A 20,208-nucleotide genomic window follows, 5' to 3' on the forward strand; every position below is an offset into this window, starting at 1 on the left:
ATTTAAAAATTCTACAAAAGTAGTGAAAATGGCTATGGGTCTTTTAAACAAATATTCATAACTCTGATAAGGATGTCATTCTGAGTGTACATTCTCATAAATCAATGACATTAAAAACATGTGCAAACAATTTATTTGAAAAAAAAAATTATATAATTAATACAACAGAGTCAACCCTTGACCTAGAAGAAAGATTATGAGGGTGGGGCACAGAAGAAATGCACAAAAAGGCCTCAAACCCGCAAACACACTTGCCTAAAATCTTTGCAATGAAGTGAACAAAATATATTCTTTTAAATTGTTAATATTTTTGAAAATCATAATACAGTATACAGTTGTCCTTTGTGAAGTTTTAAAAGCCAGAGATAACTTTACACTTACTTAATCATAAAAAAAACAGAATAAAGGCATTTTACATATTGCCTTCATTATATAGGGGAGGAGACTGAGGCCAGAGGAATCTTCAGGCGTTTGTCCAAGGTCATCAACATACAAATACCAGGCTATACTGAGGTCAAGGCAGAAGGATAATGCATGCCTTATAAGTTTTATTGTCACTGTTAGGGAAAAAATAGGTACAATGCAGTTACTATGTACAAAGTGATATAATTTGGCCTGAAGCTTAGGCAAGACCACAGTTGGGTGCTTCATAACAACTGTTTTCTGTTTTTATTTGGATTTTGGGTAAAAGATAATGATATTCATGCATTTTAAAGATAGGTTCATTATAGGACAGAGTTTTGTAGAACTCAAAGTTCTTTCTCTCTTTTCCCCAGCCCCCAAATAATTCAAACTTTCAACTTCTGCCCTTTCTTTCCCATTCAGAAAAAGAGTCATACAAGTGAACAAACCAAATCAACCAAAACAACTAGTTATAGTTAACAGAATTATCAGTATATTTCAGATTAATTTGAATTTTTAATTTCTTCTGGTTTTAATTATCAGGAAAATTATTTAAAATCACTGTTTCCTTTTGTTAGCTCATTTTAATTCTTTTAAAAGATATATTTCTTGGAGAAGAAGATGTTTATTTCAGATTGGATCATGTGGACTTGGGAAAAGCAGAGGGCAGAGGATTGTGTTTTACCATGGTTATAATTGACGCTGAGTTTATACGTGCATTTAGTTGTGTCACACATAAAATTTAGAGAATGACTTCCAAAAGGATTCTCAACATAAACTTTTCAGAATAATATCTGAAAAAACTGGCACAAATACTATACTACTTAAGGACACATTTTTGTTCTATCCTGGTAAGGCTGATTGTGGATGTATTCTAAGAGCATTTTAGAGCAGGGTAATACTTTAAGCAGAAGAGTAAATAAAAATCGTGTCCTTATTGTTTTTACTTCTCTTCTTTTTTCTGATAGGAGAGAAGGAGGGTGAATGAGCCATCCTTGTCTCCCATGGCCTCCCACCCCCCCAATGTTATGTCATTAAAATTGGAGAGGGTTAGCAGAAACAATGGTAAGTTTTACCTGGCTTAGTGTCCTTTTCTAATTGAGTACTATAGGAAATGAAGACTCTAGCAAAGATACAAAAAATGAAAATCCACTGCTGTTTCATATCTCAGGCCAAGTTTCTCATAGGATCCGGTAAGAGTTGAATGTCTGGGCAGAAGGTCTCAGGTCATTACCATAAAATGCTCTTTGGCACCCTCTGTCACAGAACAAAGTGTCAGACCAATTCCCATTACTAGGTGCCTGTGGTGCTTTTCTTAAATAATCAGTCCCATTCAGTCAGAGATTTTAAGGTTCTTCATCATCTCTCTATTTCATAAGCAGTAATTTTTAAGGCTAAATGGCACTAGAGGCAGAATGTTTTTGAAGTAAGGTTTAGAAAAAAGAACTTAGTATATCCCAACGCTGGCCTGATTCTTTCTCATTTTTGCCAAAGGTCATATTCCAAGTTCAACCCTGACAGCATTGTACGTGGGCATCTGGGGAGAGGTAGGCAATATTCATTTCAGCTCCACACTCCAGCCTGGGAGGCCTGGGAGCTCACGTACAAGTGGGGATCAATTTTTAGGATGCCCTCTTGAATCCTAGAGAGTGGAGACAGACAAAGCTTCCCTTGCTCTACTTTGACCGTTGAGGTTCAGATATGGGTGCCCTTACATTTGCTTTTCTTCTTTAAACTTAAGAACATGAACAACCAGGTAAATGAAGTTAGGCAAGGTAACACTGCAACTATGCTATATATAAATGTACATTTTTTCCAAAGTGCATTTTCAGAGTCCCACTTAGAAAATGTGCTTCACTGCCTTACTCTGCATATGCCCCAATGAATTCCAAGAGGTCATAGCAGCAGAGTACAACTTTTGAGATTAGAAGAGTTTGCTCTTTAAAGACCTATTTTTAGCTGGAAGGGAAAGTGTAGGCCTCAAAGTGCCTGGCAGTATGTCCTCCAGTGGGAATCTAAATTGCAGGTCTGATTCCAGGGGAAGGTCTCAGTGGGGTTCTTTCTGCCTTTGCTTCTGGAAAGGGTGGTTCTGCTCATTGTCAGTGTTGGGGGCTGCGGGGTTAGCAGTTTCTCCCGGGAAACTCAACCTATAGTCATCCAGGACGTATTGTGTCTGGGCACCCAACTGACCAGAAACGCTGGAGCCTGAGGTGTCCAATAGCCACACTGGAGGAAAGCACTCCCGATTCATTAAAAATCCCCATCCCATCGTATTTTGATGCCATCAAGTAGGGCTCCTGAGATAAATTTCAGCCCAACTCTTACAGATTATTAATCGAGTTTTCATTGTGTAGAGGGCATCATTCCAGGTCAAGCTCTGGTGAAGGGGAGGACTTGGAGGGGTAACCAGCAAAGTGTCAGAGATGGGGGGCCTGGGGGGTGGAACGTAAAATGCTTTCAGCCGCACTCAGACTTGTGGGCCGAGTCTGGGCACCCCGAGGAGGCGCTGGCTGCCTGGCCAGCACTCGAAGGGCCTGGTCTTGGGATCTCATCCGACAGGGGCAAAGCTGGCTTGACGGTTGTGCTCTGGAGAGTGAAAGGGAGAAGAAAAGGACAAGGTTTGGGAGGAATGGCGGGATGAGGTTGAGACAGAGAAATACAGAGATGGAGAGGGTCAGAAATCCTGAAAGAAACACAGAGGGGCAGACAGGTGCAGCCGAAGGACGGGCACAGAGCACAAGAAAGAAAGGAGGCAAAGAGATACTGAGAGACACAGCAAGGGAGAGATGGAGAAAGGCGAGGGCCAGAGCAAAGGGGCCGCGAGCCGGAGACGCCGGGGGGTAGGGGGTATCCGGAACGAGGGAGGGGGCGAAGGCTCCAAGCCCCCACGCGTCCCCCTCCACCCCACACCCTCGCTCGGCCCGGCCCGCGGCTAGGAGTCCAAGGCGCAAGGTCGCCAGTCCCTGGGCTGCCGCGCGCTCCACCGCGGTCCGCAGCGCCCCGCCTCGGGCCCCGCAGCCACAGGTCCGCGAGCCCCGCGTGCGCGCGCGAGGCGGCCGGGGGTGGGGCGGGGGCGGGGGCGGGGGCGGGGGTGGGGGTGGGGGCAGGGGCGGGGGCGGGGGCGGGGGTGGGGGCGCTGCCCCTGCTGCGCCCGTTCCTGCCCTACGCACCGCCCACTACGCTCCCCTCCGCGCCTCTGGCGGTCGCAGCTCTCCGTACCCCGGGACTGGGCGCTGCGGCCCCCAGAGCCACCGCGGAAGCCACTTCCCGGTCCACCGAGAGCCTGGGCGAGGGCTGTTTATTCGGGGTATTAATTAGTCTTTGAGGAATCGTTCACCCACGTGCCAATACAGCTGCCCGTGTCGGGAGGGAGGGCGCCGCGAGCCGCCGGCCCACCGAGAAAGCAGACCCCGGCGGCGCCCGGACCCCAGCGTGCTCCAGAGCGTCCCCCAGTGGCCGGGCAGGACCATGCACGGGGCCTGCGACCCGGCTCCGGAGTGGTTCCCCGGCTGCCCGGGGTCGCGGTAGACGCGCTGCCGCGGGGTGCCGCGGGGTGCGCCAGGGCCTCCGGGTCGCCACCCGCCCCTCCCTCAGAACTCGGACCGTGGGCGCTTGCCGCGTGGCTTTTTCCTTCCGAAAGGCCAGTGTTTTCTCTCTCCAGTTCAAGTCCCGAGGACTTGCCCAGTCTCCTCCCCTTAAGTCATTTCCAGCCTCCTCCGGCAGCCTCGGGCAGCAAGGGGCGCCGGACGCTCGTCCCGGAGCCAGCGCCGGCGGTCCCCGTCCGCCCGGCGCATCCGCCCTTCTCCCTCCCTTCCGTGCTCCCTCCCTTTCTCTCTTCCTCTCTTTTCTCCTCTGCTCCCCCCGCCCTCTCTTGCCTCTTAAGTTTCCTGCACCGTGAATCCAACTGTTCCAAGCCTAGGCTCCCACCGAACCAAGCCTGAGCGCGACCCGGGCACTGAGACGCCGACTCCGCCGAGGCTGGACGAGGCAGCGGGACCGGTCCGCGCCTGAGCATGGAGATGAAGCGCCAGGGAGGGCATGTCCGGGGCGCCGGAGACGCCAGGCCCGAGTAGCTCCTCCATGGAGCCTGCCCAGAGCGACCCCTGCTCGCCGGCTTCGCCCCCAGTCCTGTGCGGTACGTACACTTCGCCTCCACAGTCCCGGAGAGGATGTCTTGGGGCGGCGAGGTGGGACACCGCGCAGGGGCGGCGGGAGGGCCGCTGCGTGGGGGACAGAGTACGCCTGGCGGGTGACCTCACAGCCCCGGGCAGCCTTGCACTCTAGAAGTTAGCGACTGACGGTGCCCCTTGGCTCGAAAAAAAAAGTAGTGTCAAAGGATGTGCTTGTATGCGCGTGCATCTGTGCAGAAGGGTTGCATGGGTAAACTGAGCCCGGCTTTACTGTATGCAAATTGCGTTCCCTTTCCCCACCCCCACTCCACCGACTGTGTGCCCACCGCCTAATCCTGGTCAGCTCTACCTACCCCTTCCTCTTCTAGTGCAACCCCCCCCCCCCCCCCCCAGTCTCTCTCTAGCTCGCTTTCCCTCTCTCTTTCTCTCTCTGCTGGTGTGTACGTGTGTGAGCACTGCCAGGGCTGGCGAAGAACCAGCCGCCGCCTTTAAGTCCGAGCCGCCCGGCCATCAAACACTAGGGCAGGTCCCGCTGCCAGAGACGCTTGGGCTCCCAACCAGCCTGCACGCGTCTCCGTGTGCCCCGCCACCTCCTGTCTCCACCGCCCGGGAAGTCGCACCCGAGGAGTGCAGGGCGCAAGGAGCCCCTCATCCTCCTACCCTCCTGCCCGCCTGCCTGCGGACCGGGCGCTCGCTGGTTTCAGGCGCTGGATTTACTCGCTTTTCGATTTTTCCTGCCCACCCCCCCTTCCTGGTTTTTGGTCCACCCCTCCCCTCCACGACCCCCTTTCCTTGCTTGGTCGCCAAGCCTAACCTTGCCCGCGTGGTCATGGGATGTCTAATTTCATTTGTATCTAGGCTGCTGAGAGCGCTCCTTGCTCTGTAAAGTGGATGTCAGGTGGATCTATGTTTTTGAAGGAACAAAGACTCAGCGAAAGCACCGCCGAGGAAGTTTGAGACGCGGGAGGATGCAGGCTGCGTGCTGGTACGTGCTTCTCCTCCTGCAGCCCACCGTCTACTTGGTAAGTCGCTGCCGATCCCGCGCCCCCGCAATCCCACCCTGGTCGCGAGGCCAGACAACCGGGGGCGCACGGGAGGAGGGTGAGACCGCCAGTTCAGCGAGAGCAGCGTTCCTAGCGACCGTGTTGGAACAACTTTGGCAAGCTGGTCTTTGGATCCCTGCGGGATTTTCCGGGGTTCCCACCCTCATATCTTGCTCAAGTCTCCCCTCTTCCTGCGTGTGATTCTGAACAGCGTCTAGGGCGCTCTGGACCCCCAGAAAGCGAGGAAATAGTGGGACGGGATGCTTAATGGGGAGAGAGGGCAAAGCGAAAGGCTTGAAGACATGGAAACTCTAATTAGTTCATCCACAGAGTTTGAACGAAAGGAAATGGAGGTAGGGAGTGCGGAGCACGAATCTGCCTAGGTCTGTGACTTTGAAAGTGCACCCACCCACCTGGTCCCCCAGTTTGTTGATAACAGCACGTAAAGAAGTGCAAGGTAACTTTGTTCGCCTTGTAGGGTCAGAGGACAAGTAAATCAGATAACAGCACCACAGGCGATGAGAGAGAGTTAGGTCAGGGATGCCCCGGCAAACATGCATTGGCTCTCCACCCTCTCCTCCCAATCTCTTCTTTCCACCAGATAACCGAACCCCAGTTCCAGCGCCGAGCTTCTTACTAGGGGATGGCAGACCTTGTTATCAGGAAAATACTAAGCAAACCCACTGCCTCAGTCTTTCTGGAGTGGAGTTTCGGGGGTCTGGATTTTGTGCACTGTTGGGACTGGAGGTGGAGGTGAACTGGTAGCTGTGGGCACCGCGTGGAGCCAAGGAGGAGAGCATTTTCCCATGTCTGGCTTCAGGGAGGGCCAGGGACACTCGCACCCTGCTGGCGAAGTTGTGTTCAGTGCACTGACTCCCCATAGCTTATTTCTGAGCCACAAGAGTGCCCTGAGGGGCACATTCAGTGTGTTCTGACCAGGGGCAAGGAGCACTGGAGCGGCCTGAGCTCTCTGACGGGTCTGGAAAAACGGGAGAGAGGGGCGGTGCCGTCGTCCCTCAATCCCAAGAGCTTCAGACCCCACAAGCCTGGGAGCAAAAGTGTTGCCAACCCCGAAATTGAGAGCATTTCCCAGCTGTTGCCCTGGTGCATGTGACTGCGGGGCTGCTAGTTGTGTGAACTCTGTGTATGTTAATGAGTGTAAACGCGTGTGTGAATATGTATGTGAGGGTGTGTGCATCTCACGGGTTTCAGCTTCACAGTCCAAGAACCCTCAGTGTTGCCTGTCTTTGCATCTTTATCGCTTGACTGTCGCAGCCGCGGACGCCAGAGGGCGCTGCACGTCAGTGTCCTCGCCTACAGGACACCTTGGGGTAAACAGGTGAAAGCCAGGGCAGCCAATACAAAAGAATAGCCTTTCTGACTCAGTCACCGAAGTCTGTGCCTTTCCCGGCTGGCTGGAACGCAGACAGAATGCAAAAATTGTCCTTCCCATTTCCCATCTTCAATCATTCTTGCCCGCACCTGTGTCCAGTCAACCCACTGACATTGAGAGCCTAAAGACCGAGGGCAGAAAGTTTGGCCAGAGGAAATACAGCAATTGTTTATTGAAAGAAGGGGAGGACCGCAAAATGAAAGCTACAGAGGAGGGACATTAACGATCCCCTTGACCATGGAAACCCTCCTGCCCCTTTGCTCTGCATACCTTTACACCTGACCTGAACCTCAGGACTGTTCTTACGTCCTTGGACTGTTGCTTACACACGGCAAAGGCTCGTGGCTGTGGTGCAGTTTATTGCTTGGAGCAAGTGTTTCGATAGTCTGGAAAATAATCTATCAAAAGCAGAAGTGAAATCAATACGTTGTGTTAAATTTTAAATGTGTTTGTTGGCAGTTAAACCGTTTTCCACTCATTACAACAACAGTGCTGGATTTATTCTAATGCGCTGCGTTCTCAACAACAAGCGCATTAATTCTCCTTTAATTGTAAACTGGGAGCATTTGAAAACCATTCAGTGTGCAAATTATGCTGATTCAATTACCGTTTAGTTACAGACTTCATTACCTGAATGCCTTTTGGCAATACGGAGAAAGGAGACAATTTTTCCAATTTCACTCAAAACAATACGAAATGTGAACAATAAAATAGAGAAGGCGATTTAGAAGTCCATTCTTTTCTCTCCGATCTAAAGTTGTTTTGTGTGTCGGGGATTAGAAACCACACGGTACCACAAAAACAAAAGGCTGGTGGCTGTGACCCAAGGTGGTATTTCCAGGGATTGTAATCCCATAGTTATTTGCCCACAGAATTCCAAGATATTTTCCTGGAAGAGCAGGGAGCTGGTTTTTACTATGGAAATAAACTTAAAGAGGTGAATTGGGCAGGAAGGACAGGTGTGGTTCTAGGCAGGTAAGGAAGTGGAGAGCCTTGATTAAAACTCTAGGGCAATGAGACAGACCAAGTAATGGTCAAAGCTTCTTTCTCCATCTCTTTTATTAAACATCACATACAGTAACTGAATTTATCATTTTTTTGTACCTGTATCTTAGAACATCCTAGATCTTTGCAAGAAACTGCAATAGATGCATGCAGTTTGTCAGGAACTGAACTGCTTCAAGTTACACTCCAAGAAGGCAGGAGTGGCAAAAACCATTATTTTATCTTATTTTTTCTCCTTGAGAGGCCATAAACCAAGAAGGAGTTTAATGAGTAGTTTTATATCTTTAAGAGCTCACACAACAAGTTAAGTGAGAGGGTGCTCTATTTATGCATTGCCTCCTAGCTGATAGCACAGTACACCTTTCTTTTTAAGCCCCCGGAATTCCAGTTATGTTTTCTAAGGAGTGATTGCCACATTATGTCCAGGGGACAAGATTTGTTTAGGTATCTCTTATACAAAAATATTCCTGCTTCTGCTTATAGAGAAATGCCTTAAATATTCCCAAATTGGCGATTTAAAAAAGAAAAAGAAAAAGAAAAACAATTCTCTACCTAACAGGTCAGGGCTCTGTTCTTAAGCCACACTCTCCTGCCTGCATTTGAGTGAATGTTTTCAAAATGTTTCTTGGCCCAAGGTTCTTTGAATTTCTGTTTTAGCTTAAGGATTTGAGTGTCTTTTTTTTGTGTGTTTATTGAGAGATGTGTCTGTCCTATTTCAAACTGGAAGCTTATTTAGTACTGCAATGGAAAGTTAATTAGAAATGTGTCTACCAAGTAACCTTCTGAAGCATATTAGCTAGCATACTCAAAAATCACCACAGGGATAACTTCAGCCATAAATGCAGGGAAGTAGGAAACCATTTTTTAAAAAATAAAGGCAAGGAAATTTTTTGTCTATTGAATTTTGTGTACTTATTGTAGATTTTAAAGTCTCAATTTAGTAGGAGAGGAACCTATGGCATAACAATACTTGTTTAAAAATATTTAAAAAAAAGGTCCTGCAATCTTTATTCTCCTGTCAGTTCTGGACAGATTCCAGGATGTTCTCAGTATGATAGAATTGGGTAACAGGACAATGGGATTTTCACTGAATTGAAGCACACATTGGATAAACTAGGAATATATTGTTTCTGGTTCTGAAGAAAGGGAGTTCTGAATTGGGTTCTTTTTGGTGGATCAAACGGAAGAATAGGCCAGGGTACACAGGGAGAACACCTGCCAGCAGAAAGCAGAGGTGTCTTGTTGGGGGCTCACCTGTGGCAATTTTCAGAGTTCAGAACTGAATCTAATGAGCTCTCCCTGGGCATGTCAACAAAAAAGTTACTCAGAAATTGAGTCCAGAGAATCTGGCAAGGGGTTGCATGATGTTATGGTGATCAGTCACACATCCACAGTTCTATTTTTATGAGAAGAGGCTTCTCATCCTCCAACTTAGATCCCATCAGTTCTGCTAGAAATGAAAATTGCTAATAATCTAGTTGCTTTTTTAACCAATATGATCAAGAATTGAAAAATTCTTTCTAAACCTTGTCCTTAAAAAGATCTTGAGTCAATTACTCCCTCAAATTTAGGGTGTCCTTAAAATGTGAATACCACCCCAATTGTTTAATAGAGATTAAAGAGTGATTAATATATCCATAGAATACTACCTCTTTACTATTAGAAGCCAGACAATTTTGGTGAATTTTACTCAGTGTGAAGGTGGCTGTTAAGAACTGAGGAAAGTGAGGGAAAAAGCAGCAGGAGAGAGACCATCAAAGTCTGTCCTTTGGACTAGGTATGGGCACTGTATTTACATCCTTTGAAAATTAAGCCACTGTCCACTGAAAATTTTACAATTTGAGCTTATTCCTGAAAAGAAGAGTGCATTGACTACCTAACAGTGGCTATTCAGTGTTTTCTATTAAGGCCAGTTCTTGGAGGCAGTACTAAAAGTTCCCTAACACCACTACATTTCCTGATTTTTCTATCCCACATCAGCGTTCCTGATAAAGGGAGAATTAAACCTAGATGTTTGAAGGATCCTGTGCCCTGGGAACATAACATGAAAATTTATCAGTCCCAAGACATATTCTAGGGCTCTGTGGGAGAACAAGTTGCTACTATTCCAGGCATTTTCCTGAAATGTTCGGTTTTCCATTGACCAAGAAAGCAGCTCCTCTGGTGTCTGGGAAGCACTTGGGTGGGTTGCCCTTCTGCCACACTTCAGGAGGATTATCGTGGTGGTCTGGGGCCTTCTAGTGATAGCTTCTGGGAGAAACTGCCTTCAGTATTAGAAGGGGGAAAACCACAATTACTCCAACTTTCTCAGCTGTATTTTCCCAGAAAGCCATTAAGTTCGTGGCTCCTCTTTGTGCGAACTTGATTTCTATTTGGCTTTGAATTGTTGACGGCTATTTCCTTCTTAATGAAAGTGTTGTCTGGGTGAAAAACATATCTGGTGGCAGGAAAATTGGTTGATTTTTTTGAGATAGGTGCCCAATGTCCTACTTTTCTATCTGAGGGAAAATTTTCTGCAGACTACAGAAATTGACAGCATTGTCCAGGTAATAACCACCGTGGACAATATTTTCAAAAAGACATTTGAGTGATGAAAGCATTTGGATATTGCTTTTTCAAATAAGCAATTTCCCCGTCTTGGCCTTCTTTGATTTTTATAGGGGGTGGGAGAGAAGGGACCAGGGATTGGCAAAGGGAAGCCTTCCTGGTTTCTCCCAGTCCTGAAATATTGAGGTGCTCCTCAGCTTCGCTTGGAATTCCGGGGTCTGAAGAGCGCTGAATGGGATTGGCTGTCTGGGCATTGATTTTGAGAATCAAGAGGGAATCTTGGGAATGAGGAATGACACTCTTCTTGCACTCCCTTGCCCAGAAATAAAGCAGATGGAAGCTTTGAAAGTTGCATGCTCTCAAGCGGCTAGTTAGGAAGTCTGCATTCTTTCCGAGTTGTCTGTTGGTTTTAAATAAGGTGCCTGGCTTTGATTTGATTCCGGAAAGTTCCCTTAAAGCAACCAAGTCCTTCTGGAGCCTCAGATCTCCTTCTGAGACTCGAACAGTCTTTGCCATTTTGATTCACAGAGGGAGGCGGGCTCGGCGCGGGTCGGGTCAGCTGCTCCCAGGAGCAGCGGGGTGGCAAGGCGGGTACGCTCTCTCGCCTACCCCTGCAGTCGCCTCGCCACCACTCCTTAGGTCGGGACAAGTGTCTGCAGGAAGTTGCGGTCTTGATTTATCCGCTGCTCAAGCTTCCGACCAGCTAGCTCTTTTTCTCTATGTCAGCAGTAACCCCTCCCGGAGCTCGGTAAACAAGGCGCGCACATTTTTTTCTGCCGTCGATTGGCATGTTGACGACTCTGCTTGAAGGAATGTGACAATAAAGTGGGAAACCAAAGCTTGGCAAGCACTTAATCAAGGATAAAAAGGTTCCGCTGTAAGGATGTCACTCAATTTATTGTGAAAGTCGAATGAATTACGTTTAATGAAAGTGCTCCCCAGATGAATATTACCAGCAATTTCCTGAGTTGGCTCTGTCAGCTCGAGATGAGGAAATGCCAACCCAGATCAGAAATGAGCGCCCATCTCAATTACTATGCAAGCTTTCCAAGAGCGGCTTTTTATTGAGATAATATACATTGGCGGCTTCTTCGTGCCCCTCCGCGCGCCTAGGAGCGCATTTGCGCGTTTTCCAAGTTTGCCATCTGCTCTCGAAGGTTGCAGGTTGTTGTTTATACTTCTAATGAGTGCACCGCGTTTCTGCTGCGGGCTGGAAACCTAATTACCCCCTCTGTAAACAGCTTTTTTTTTTTTTTTTCCTGGTACATTTTGTTTACTATGGAGGTGCGGGCTGGCGGGGGTGACGTGGGGGTGGGACGGAGAGAAATCCTTTGCTCGGGAGCCCTGCGTTACAGAAAGTTCCTTTGTCATTTAGTCCGGTGCTCTGGGTGGTGGAAAGCAAAGTGGCGACCGGAGCGGGGGCGCCGGGAGAGGGAGCACGGTGGGGTCCCAGGAGCAGCGAGGGTGCATCCGCTTGCCTCTCCCGCCGCCGGTAGCGAAAAGTCTTCTAGCGCTCCAGCTTCCTTTAAATAAATGAGGGTATTTTACTTGTTCAAGCCGGAAATACGACGGGGAGGGGGAAACACAGGCCGCAGCCGGAGCACATCACCTCATCTGCATGAGAATGGAGAACCGAGAGTCTTTTCATGTACTGCTTCTTTCTCCCACAATAAGACAAATTGCTGCTTAGAAATACCGAGTGTTTCCTTAGAAACTGGCTCGTGGGGGCTCTGCGCGTCCCGGTTGAACCTGACTTCGGCCAGGCCTGGCCCATCACCTTCGTAACCCCAGTGGATTTTGACGGGAAGGATCCGAGGTAGTGGCGGTGGGGGCCGCAGAGGCAGGCTGGGCGCCCTCGCCCCAGCAGAGGGAGGGGGCGTCCTCCTGGCCCATCCTGCCCTAGGTCTCAGGATCCCTCCCCATCCCACTGATTTTGAAGGCCACTTCAAGTCGTCTTCTACAGTTAGAAGCGAGAAACTTCCTTCGACGTAGGCTTCATACCCGAGAAGCGGCAACTCATCCCTCTCCCCAAAGCCGCAGAGTGTTCGGGCCCCGGGAAGTTTCGCAGCCGGAGTCGCTGCCGCCGCAGCTGCGCGCTCTGTTTTCCGCTTTTCGCCTCAGGTGACCTCGAGCAATCCCAGCTGGCTCGAGCACACACGGCTACAGCCCTCTCGCGTCTAGACCCCCAAGCCTTCACACCAAAGCGTTGCTTCTGCGGAACTTTTTGCGGACGCCGCCGAGCTTCGGGGCTTCTGGGGCAGCAGGCAGGACCGCAGCGGTTCTGGGGAGGGAGGTCGCCGGCGCCCGGAGGGAGCGGGGTCGCCGGCGGGTGGCGGAGGCAGCCCGGCCCGCGGAGCAGGGCTTCAGGACCACGGACAGAGCCCCAGGCCCCGCCCCGCCAGGGGTCCGCCGCCGAGCATCCCCGCCGCCGAGCATCCCCGCCGCCGAGCATCCCCGCCGCCGCGCGGGCTCCGCGCCCCTGCAAGTGGAGTCGGCGCTTTCCGCGGACACTTTACCGCCCAGTCGCGACTCAAACCCGCCTCCCCCTCCCAGGCGTTCGGGAGCCCTGAGCTCGGGTCGCTGGGTCCCCAGTGTTTCCTGCGGCCGCATCAGCTCGTTTGCACCCCTTCCCCCCCCCCCCCCCCCCGCCTCCGTGGCTGCGGCGTCACGTGACTACCGCAGAGTTTAGGCTGAACGGAGGTGAACCCTAGGTTCCCCCACTTCTCTCCTCTCCTGTCCACATTCCCTCGCACAGTTGGCTAAATCTCCCCCTCCTCCCAAGCAAACATGAATGAAGTGATGTAGAGCTCCAAGGCTTCCTGACAACGTAAAAGTCCCGTCTGACACACAAGGACACGGAGGGTACGGAGAAGGGGAGCAACTTTCTCGCGGGAGTAGAACCTCGCGGGGGCCAGTGACTCGTGCGCTACCTCCCACCTGCGGGCAGCTCGGCCGGAGCCACAGGGACACCCTCCGGGACCAGGCGCCCTTAGAAAAGCGACGCGGGTGGAGGGTAGGAAGTCTTAATTATTATGAATTTCTAAAGGAGCAGTAATTATTCACGGGGAGCAGGACAAACCACAAGCCCGGGCAAAGGAATCGATATATTTCCTATCGAAAGTGCCTGGCTCGCTTTTAATGCAGACGAATTGGGATGCAGCCTCATCATTTTCCGTGCGGTTAGGCTCCCCGGCGTGGGGCCTGATGCAGCGTGGAATCTATCATCATTAGAAGCAGGATGGGATAGGGGGAAGTTTCTCCTTATTTACCTAACAAAACAAACAGGCAGAACCCCAACAACCCCCAAACACCCTGACACAACCGTTGCCCCGCCTCCCCTTTCCTTCCTCCACCCCCCTTGTCCGGCTTGCTGTTGCAGACTCTCCCCCGGCCTTTCTGAGCCTTCCAGAGCCAACACTGCGGCCATTGAAAGTGTGCGCAGTTTCTCCTTGGCTGTGGTCACACGGTTGATTTGGTCCAGAAATAATAAGCCCGGGAGTACCCAGAGTTGGCGCTAGGGGTTCTCTGTGTCAAAGGCGAGGGTTGGCTGAGAAGTTCTCTCAGTTTCTCTCCCCTTAGTGCAAGCGGTAATCCTTTCAGGATACCTAATTCTGCAAATCCCCTCAGCATTAAAGGAGCAGAGGTCTGGCAGGCAGTGCTAGCTTCATCAACCTGTGTGAGAAGCCAGCTTGGAGAAAGGCAAACCCCGGAGAAGAGAACCGATCTGAAGGTGAAGAGAGGCGGGGATTTGAATAGGAACGGAAAGGAAGGTTCAAGTGCAATGCTTCCTCCGGGGCCTTGTAGGAAGGCCTTCCTCTTTTGATGGAGAAGCTGGCCTTTTGCCGGCTGGGAATGGGCCCCACCTCAACCCACTGAAGATGCTACAAGTGTCCGGGGTCCTGCCTAGTGACTTGCACAGCGTTTTCCTATTTCTACCCATTTGTGCAGCCAGCACCTGGGCACAGTCTTTCTTACTCTTAGAAATTGCCTGCTGCCCCTAGTGGGCAGCTGCTGGGTTTAAAGTTGTATTCTTATGTGGATGTCTTCACTGTTTCCTGCAATGCTTTGCTCTTAGGTCAACAAAGAGGTGTGTGTGTGTGTGTGTGTGTGTGTGTGTGTGTGTGTGTATTTTTGAGTGCTTGGTCTTCATCTGGCTCATCCCTTCTTTATAACAGATCAGTCTAGCAGAGAAGATAGGGTGTGGCACTTAAAAAAAGCTAACTCCTCCTCCTTAATTGCATTAAAATTAATAATAACATCTTTAATAGCATTAATGAATAGAAAAATTAAAATTGTGCATTTCCAAGCCCTAAAGTAGAAATGATACCCTTTACTCCTTGGATATTCTTTTCCTTAGAGCCCAGCGTTTCATGGTATATTGCGATTACCTGAGTGTCTTTGTTTCCTTGCTGTCAGAGACAGCGAGCTAACTCAATACCAGGACTGTATGATCTACTGACATCATTTCCTCCCACCATCTTCATTTTTAGAGGCTTTATAATTAAACTCTGTGAGATATATGTAACATGCATCCAGCGGAGAGCCTTTTTATTTATATTTATGTAGCATGCTGAGGAAGGAAAATTAAGGAAGTGCTTATATTGAAGTAATAAGCCTGCTTTGATATTAGCAGGAATGTCCTTTTAATTTACTTTTCTCAAGTCTAAAGACTATCTCTGGAAGACCAGACCCCACAGTCATGTCTTTTTAAGGAGAGATTCCAATAAAGTGAAAAGACATTTATTAGCTTGTACTAACTTAGTGGAACAAAAGGCCCTGGCTAACCACTCACTGAAAATGTATACTTAGCATGGAAAGTTGCAGTATGATGCAGGAAGCTGAGCAGAAAGAGCTAGCTGGAAACATCTGCAAGGCCCTACATTTTTCTCTGCCTCTCCCTGCACCTAACCCATCACAAGATACACATTTATACATAGTGTAACAAGGCCTTTCAGAGCCAAAACAAAGACATCACATGGCAAATTGGGAGGAATTTTAATAAAACCGAAAGTCACAGTCTAAAAGGAAGGAGACAGATTTTCTTCTTTAAGATAAGTTATTACTAAGAAAAAATTATGATAGAAAGGCTTGGAGGAAATTTCCTCACTTAGAAGAGTCTTTCTCTTTTCCAGGTTAAACATAACACCCATACGCACACAGCAGAGCAAGATTAGATGTACATCTGTACATCTCTCTTTGAAAGATTCCGTGGGAAATTATAGCAGGGAATTCTTTTGTTTTCTAAGTTGCTGGCCTTGAAATCCCAACTTGAGTTTGACAGCAACATTTCCTTGATAGGAATCTGGTTACTGACACTATACTGTTGTCCTGTTTATGTCAGTATTTTCAGCTATAGAAGGAAAGCAACTTTGGTAAAGAAACTACTGGCATGACGGTTTGAATTCTGGTTATGTACACACACACACACACACACACACACACACGCCAACCTCTCTAGCCGAACTTTAGAAAATGATTCTTCTTCCTTGTAACCTTGTAGCTGAATGTTATTGGAGGCCCACAGGTATATAAAACAGCTTATATAAAATTAATGGACTGCTTTACATTCACGATCTCTTACTTGTGAAGCCCTTGTGAAATATCACATCTACTTAAAATAGGAAGAATATAAAGTCAGGTTTTGTGTGCAATCAATAGTTGTAAATGGTTCGGTGAAATATTTGATTGTTTTGAGTGAGTTTGACAATGTGATGGAAATTTATTGTCCTTCTTTGTGCACTGATGTGCTAATCATAAGGCTGCCCCTCTTTTATGTACTTGACCAGTTTTGAGACTGATTATAAGACTCCCAGGTAACATCTAAGTACACAACCAAAATTTTAGGAAAGATGCATTTATTGATTTGCCAGATTACAAGGGGATCCATGGACCACTATGAAGAAAAATAAACTGACCCTCCAATACTGTATTGTTTTCTTTAAAATGATCAACAATATACTTATTGTTTTATTGGAGTTGTATACTATGAATACTTAAGATGCATTTTTGAAGAAGAAAATAAGTGGAGGTTTTAAGTTAGTCTCAAACTTCATAAAAAAGACTTTCTGAATATAGTGAAATTATTAAAATAAATCTCTTCAGCTACTTTGCATAAATGTGGACAAAATTTAGAAAAATTGGAGGTCCTCATTCTTTTCTTTCTTTAGACATATATTAAAGACCATGTGTTTCTTTATTTCATCACTTGGTTTATGGATCTTGAAGACATAAGCCATAAGCCTCACTACAAATTTCTTTCCTCTTTCTTTCTATTCCCTTCCTTCCTTCCTTCCTTCCCTCCCTCCCTTTCTTCCTTTCTTTTTTAATTGTGTATTTTCATTTAGAGAGTGAAGCCTTTCTTTTCTTTTGCCTGATTAGATTGAGAATTATAATGCCAAAAGCCATAGTTATGTTTTCAAAAACTTCTTCCCTCTTCCCTCTATTTCATTAAAAGATTACCTAAAGTAATCAGACTTTTTTTTTTCCCCTTTCCTCCTCTTTGTAAAGATGGCCCTTGTACTATTGTGTTAATATCTCTTTTAAATAAGAAACGGTGCTGCCCTAAATTACCAACTGGCTATATTCTTTGCTGATGCTGCTCAATGCATGATGGAAAACTCTTAAAAAAAATGGGCTGGATTACATGAATTCCATTACACTTTCTGTTTGAGAAGTTTTCAATGAAAATACTATAATTAATCCCATATTCGATTCTAAATCTATTTGTAGAATGGTGAGCTGTGATTTGTTGATGGAGCAGCTGTGGTGTTGGTAATAGGGCTATATGATCTCTAAAACTGAAAATATAAAATACCTTTACTCACATATCTTTTTCAGTTATTTGTGTATAGTTTCTCACACCAGAGCACCATCATTTATTGTTTTACAGAATTAAATTCAGAGAAAGATGCAAGCCATTGCATTTGAAAGGAAGTTATTCATGCATAGTCAGTGTAGTATTTCTCTGGTCTTGATGTGAAACTTAATTGCTATTGATGTGGAGATTTTACAGAACATGGCAGAGTTTTTGCCTCTTTCACAAGAAATACATAATTGAATGATGAGTGCCTCATGTTAGATTTTCAACCTTATTTCTTTTGGTTTAATAAGGCAGAGTTATGAACAGCTGCACCAAAGAGCCAGCCACAATCTCTAGCCATTATCAGACTAATGCAGATCTGGTATTAGCACAGATGAGCTGAACTGCCTCTTTTGGATCTGCAGCTCTGCTCTCTGAAATGCGCTGGAGAGTGGAAGCATGAAAAGTGAATTGTTTGGCCCAAGATGTTTAATCCTGCCTTGCATTCTTGGCTGAAATCCTTTACAATTAAAATGATTCTAATTAATATGTGGCCGGATGTATATATACATGTCTCAGATTGATGGACTCCCCACTCCCCACCCCAACAGCCTGCTTCTGTTCTTTGACCAAATGGTGAAACAAGAGGCTTTAAAGGAAAACACACATGTGGAAAGATGGGTAGTATCCTACCAAGATATACTGTACTGCTTCCACTAGGTGGATAATGTCATGGCCTCTGTGCAATTGTTAACACTGAATTTGTTCTTGGTAGAAATAGAGGAGTTATGAAGTTATGATAAGAAAGTGGAGGACTTCTGGGCTCCATGAGGACCTGGCCACAAGAGGGAGAAAACAGGCCCCTTTCCAATCATTTCAGGACCTCTCCCTCTCTCTTTCTCTCTCAGATGGCTCACTTCAGTTCTTAAGGGAAGCAGCCCTAAAAAAGACTTGTTAAGAGAGAGGAGGGAAAGAGAATGGCAGTGGATTTTCTTAATCCTGTGACCCTGGACGAACTTTTTAGCTTCTCAGACTCCATTTCCTTGTCTGTAATATGGGCCTAACAATACTTTCTATCCCATATAGTTATTATTGAGGATTAACTGAGTTAATGTGCTGTAAAAAGCTTTGAAAGGTGCATGATGCATGGGAGTGGTGAACTAATAAAGAAAAAGTCTTGCTAACCCTTTAGACAGAAAGGTGTCTGGGCCAGGTTCTCCTGTTCCCAGCAAAGCTCTTATGTGGGTAAAATGCAAGGGCTGACTCTACCCTAGGACCATCCTATCTTTGGTTTCTCACTGGCTTATTGCTGTACAGTTACCCAGCGTTGCCCAGAGAGCCATAAGTATTTAATGTGAATAGTAACCATTGTGACTAAAGCCGGAAAAAGATGGCTATTTCCACAGCAACTGTTTTGAAATGAAGACACAAGTCATTGACAGGCCTAATGAACAGATTGTTTTGTCTTGTTTTTGACATGATAATTTGGAAAGGTGTGGGATGACTTCAGAGGATAAAATGTTCTACATTCCTCTTTATACCTAAAGCCTGGACTCTTTTTAAATTCACATTTAATTTTCTCAATCCTATGATGATAGGTACTCTTAATATCAGTAAAGTATTATTAATATCATTAGCGTTAATATATTCCTATGACCATCTTAAGTCATATCATTAGTAATACACCATTTTATAGATGAGGAAATTGAGGCATTGAGAATGTCTCTGGTGCAAAGTGGTGATATTCTATTCCAAGCAGTCTAATTCTTTATTTTTTTTTTAAGATTTTATTTATTTATTCATGAGAGACACAGAAAGAGAGAGAGAGAGGCAGAGACATAGGCAGAAGGAGAAGCAGGCTTCCTGCGGGGAGCCCAATGCAGGACTCCATCCTGGGACTCCAGGATCACTCCCTGGGCCCAAGGCAGGTGCTAAACCGCTGAGCTACCCAGGGATCCCGGCAGCCTAATTCTTTAAATTGCTGCACCGTATTAGGTGTGTGTGCGTGCATGTGTGCATGTGTGCATGCATGGGCACACATAATGGAGGGGGAGGGGACTGAGCTTTATTTTAAAGGTTTTGAAAGAAGTAATTGTTGCTTTCCACTTTAATGGACATTTCTTTTTCCACTCCTCTGAGTAGACCTACTTGGGTAGGTGGAGTGTGTGCATAAAATTGCTGTGGTGTTACCATAATGTATTAGTTTTCATTACATGTAGTTATTCTTGAGGGGCTTCCCATCAAATAGGAGATACAAGGGTAACAAATGCAGGTTTGATATTATGGTTGTGACTCAAGCTTGTGCTGATGACATGTGGGGCACAGTCTCTTTAGGACATCTGCATTTATTGACCTGACGGATATGAAAAATGATCCCTGGGCCTCAGGGTAAGGTAATAAGTGAGATCAGGGCATAAAGCACAATCCTCACAGTCATCTGTGATGGAGTTTAAAATGATCCATAACATCTGTATCCATCCTAGCAAATCATACACCTGTTTGGTGAATTACTTGCCGTATCTGGACAGGAAGAGGTGGGGAGAGGAGAGCAGAGCTTATTTGTAAGAAGATAAATCACATGTAAGAGGTATAAACTCCAGTTTCTCCCATGGCGTTTATTCTCATGGGTCCTGTGTTCCAACAGCTTACCAGATATAAAACAGAGATTCAAATCCATATTCTTTTTAAAAAAGATTTTATTTATTTATTCATAAGAGACACACACACACAGAGGAGGAGACACAGGCAGAGGGAGAAGCAGTCTCCTTGTGGGGAGCCTGATTGATGTAGGACTCAAGTCCAGGACCCCGGGATCATGTTCTGAGCCAAAGGCAGACACTCAACCACTGAGCCGCCCAGGTGTCCTGCAAATCCATATTCTTTTAGGAG

The 20,208-nt window shown here is 46.9% G+C and overlaps 1 protein-coding gene across 2 annotated transcripts in view; it reads left to right on the forward strand.

Annotated features, from left to right (window-relative positions):
- The first annotated feature begins 3,555 nt into the window (after window positions 1-3,555).
- The window catches only part of NXPH1 (neurexophilin 1), a 286,838-nt gene continuing 270,185 nt past the window's right edge, over window positions 3,556-20,208 (forward strand). For both annotated transcript variants that reach the window (XM_026003837.2, XM_026003839.2), the window contains exons 1-2: window positions 3,556-4,537; window positions 5,391-5,554. In XM_026003837.2, the coding sequence (XP_025859622.1) occupies window positions 5,501-5,554 (54 nt within the window). In that variant the 5' untranslated portion in view covers window positions 3,556-4,537; window positions 5,391-5,500. The remainder of the gene's footprint in view (window positions 4,538-5,390; window positions 5,555-20,208) is intronic.

This window comes from Vulpes vulpes, chromosome 7 (assembly GCF_048418805.1).
Source record: "Vulpes vulpes isolate BD-2025 chromosome 7, VulVul3, whole genome shotgun sequence".
Lineage (NCBI taxonomy): Eukaryota > Metazoa > Chordata > Mammalia > Carnivora > Canidae > Vulpes > Vulpes vulpes.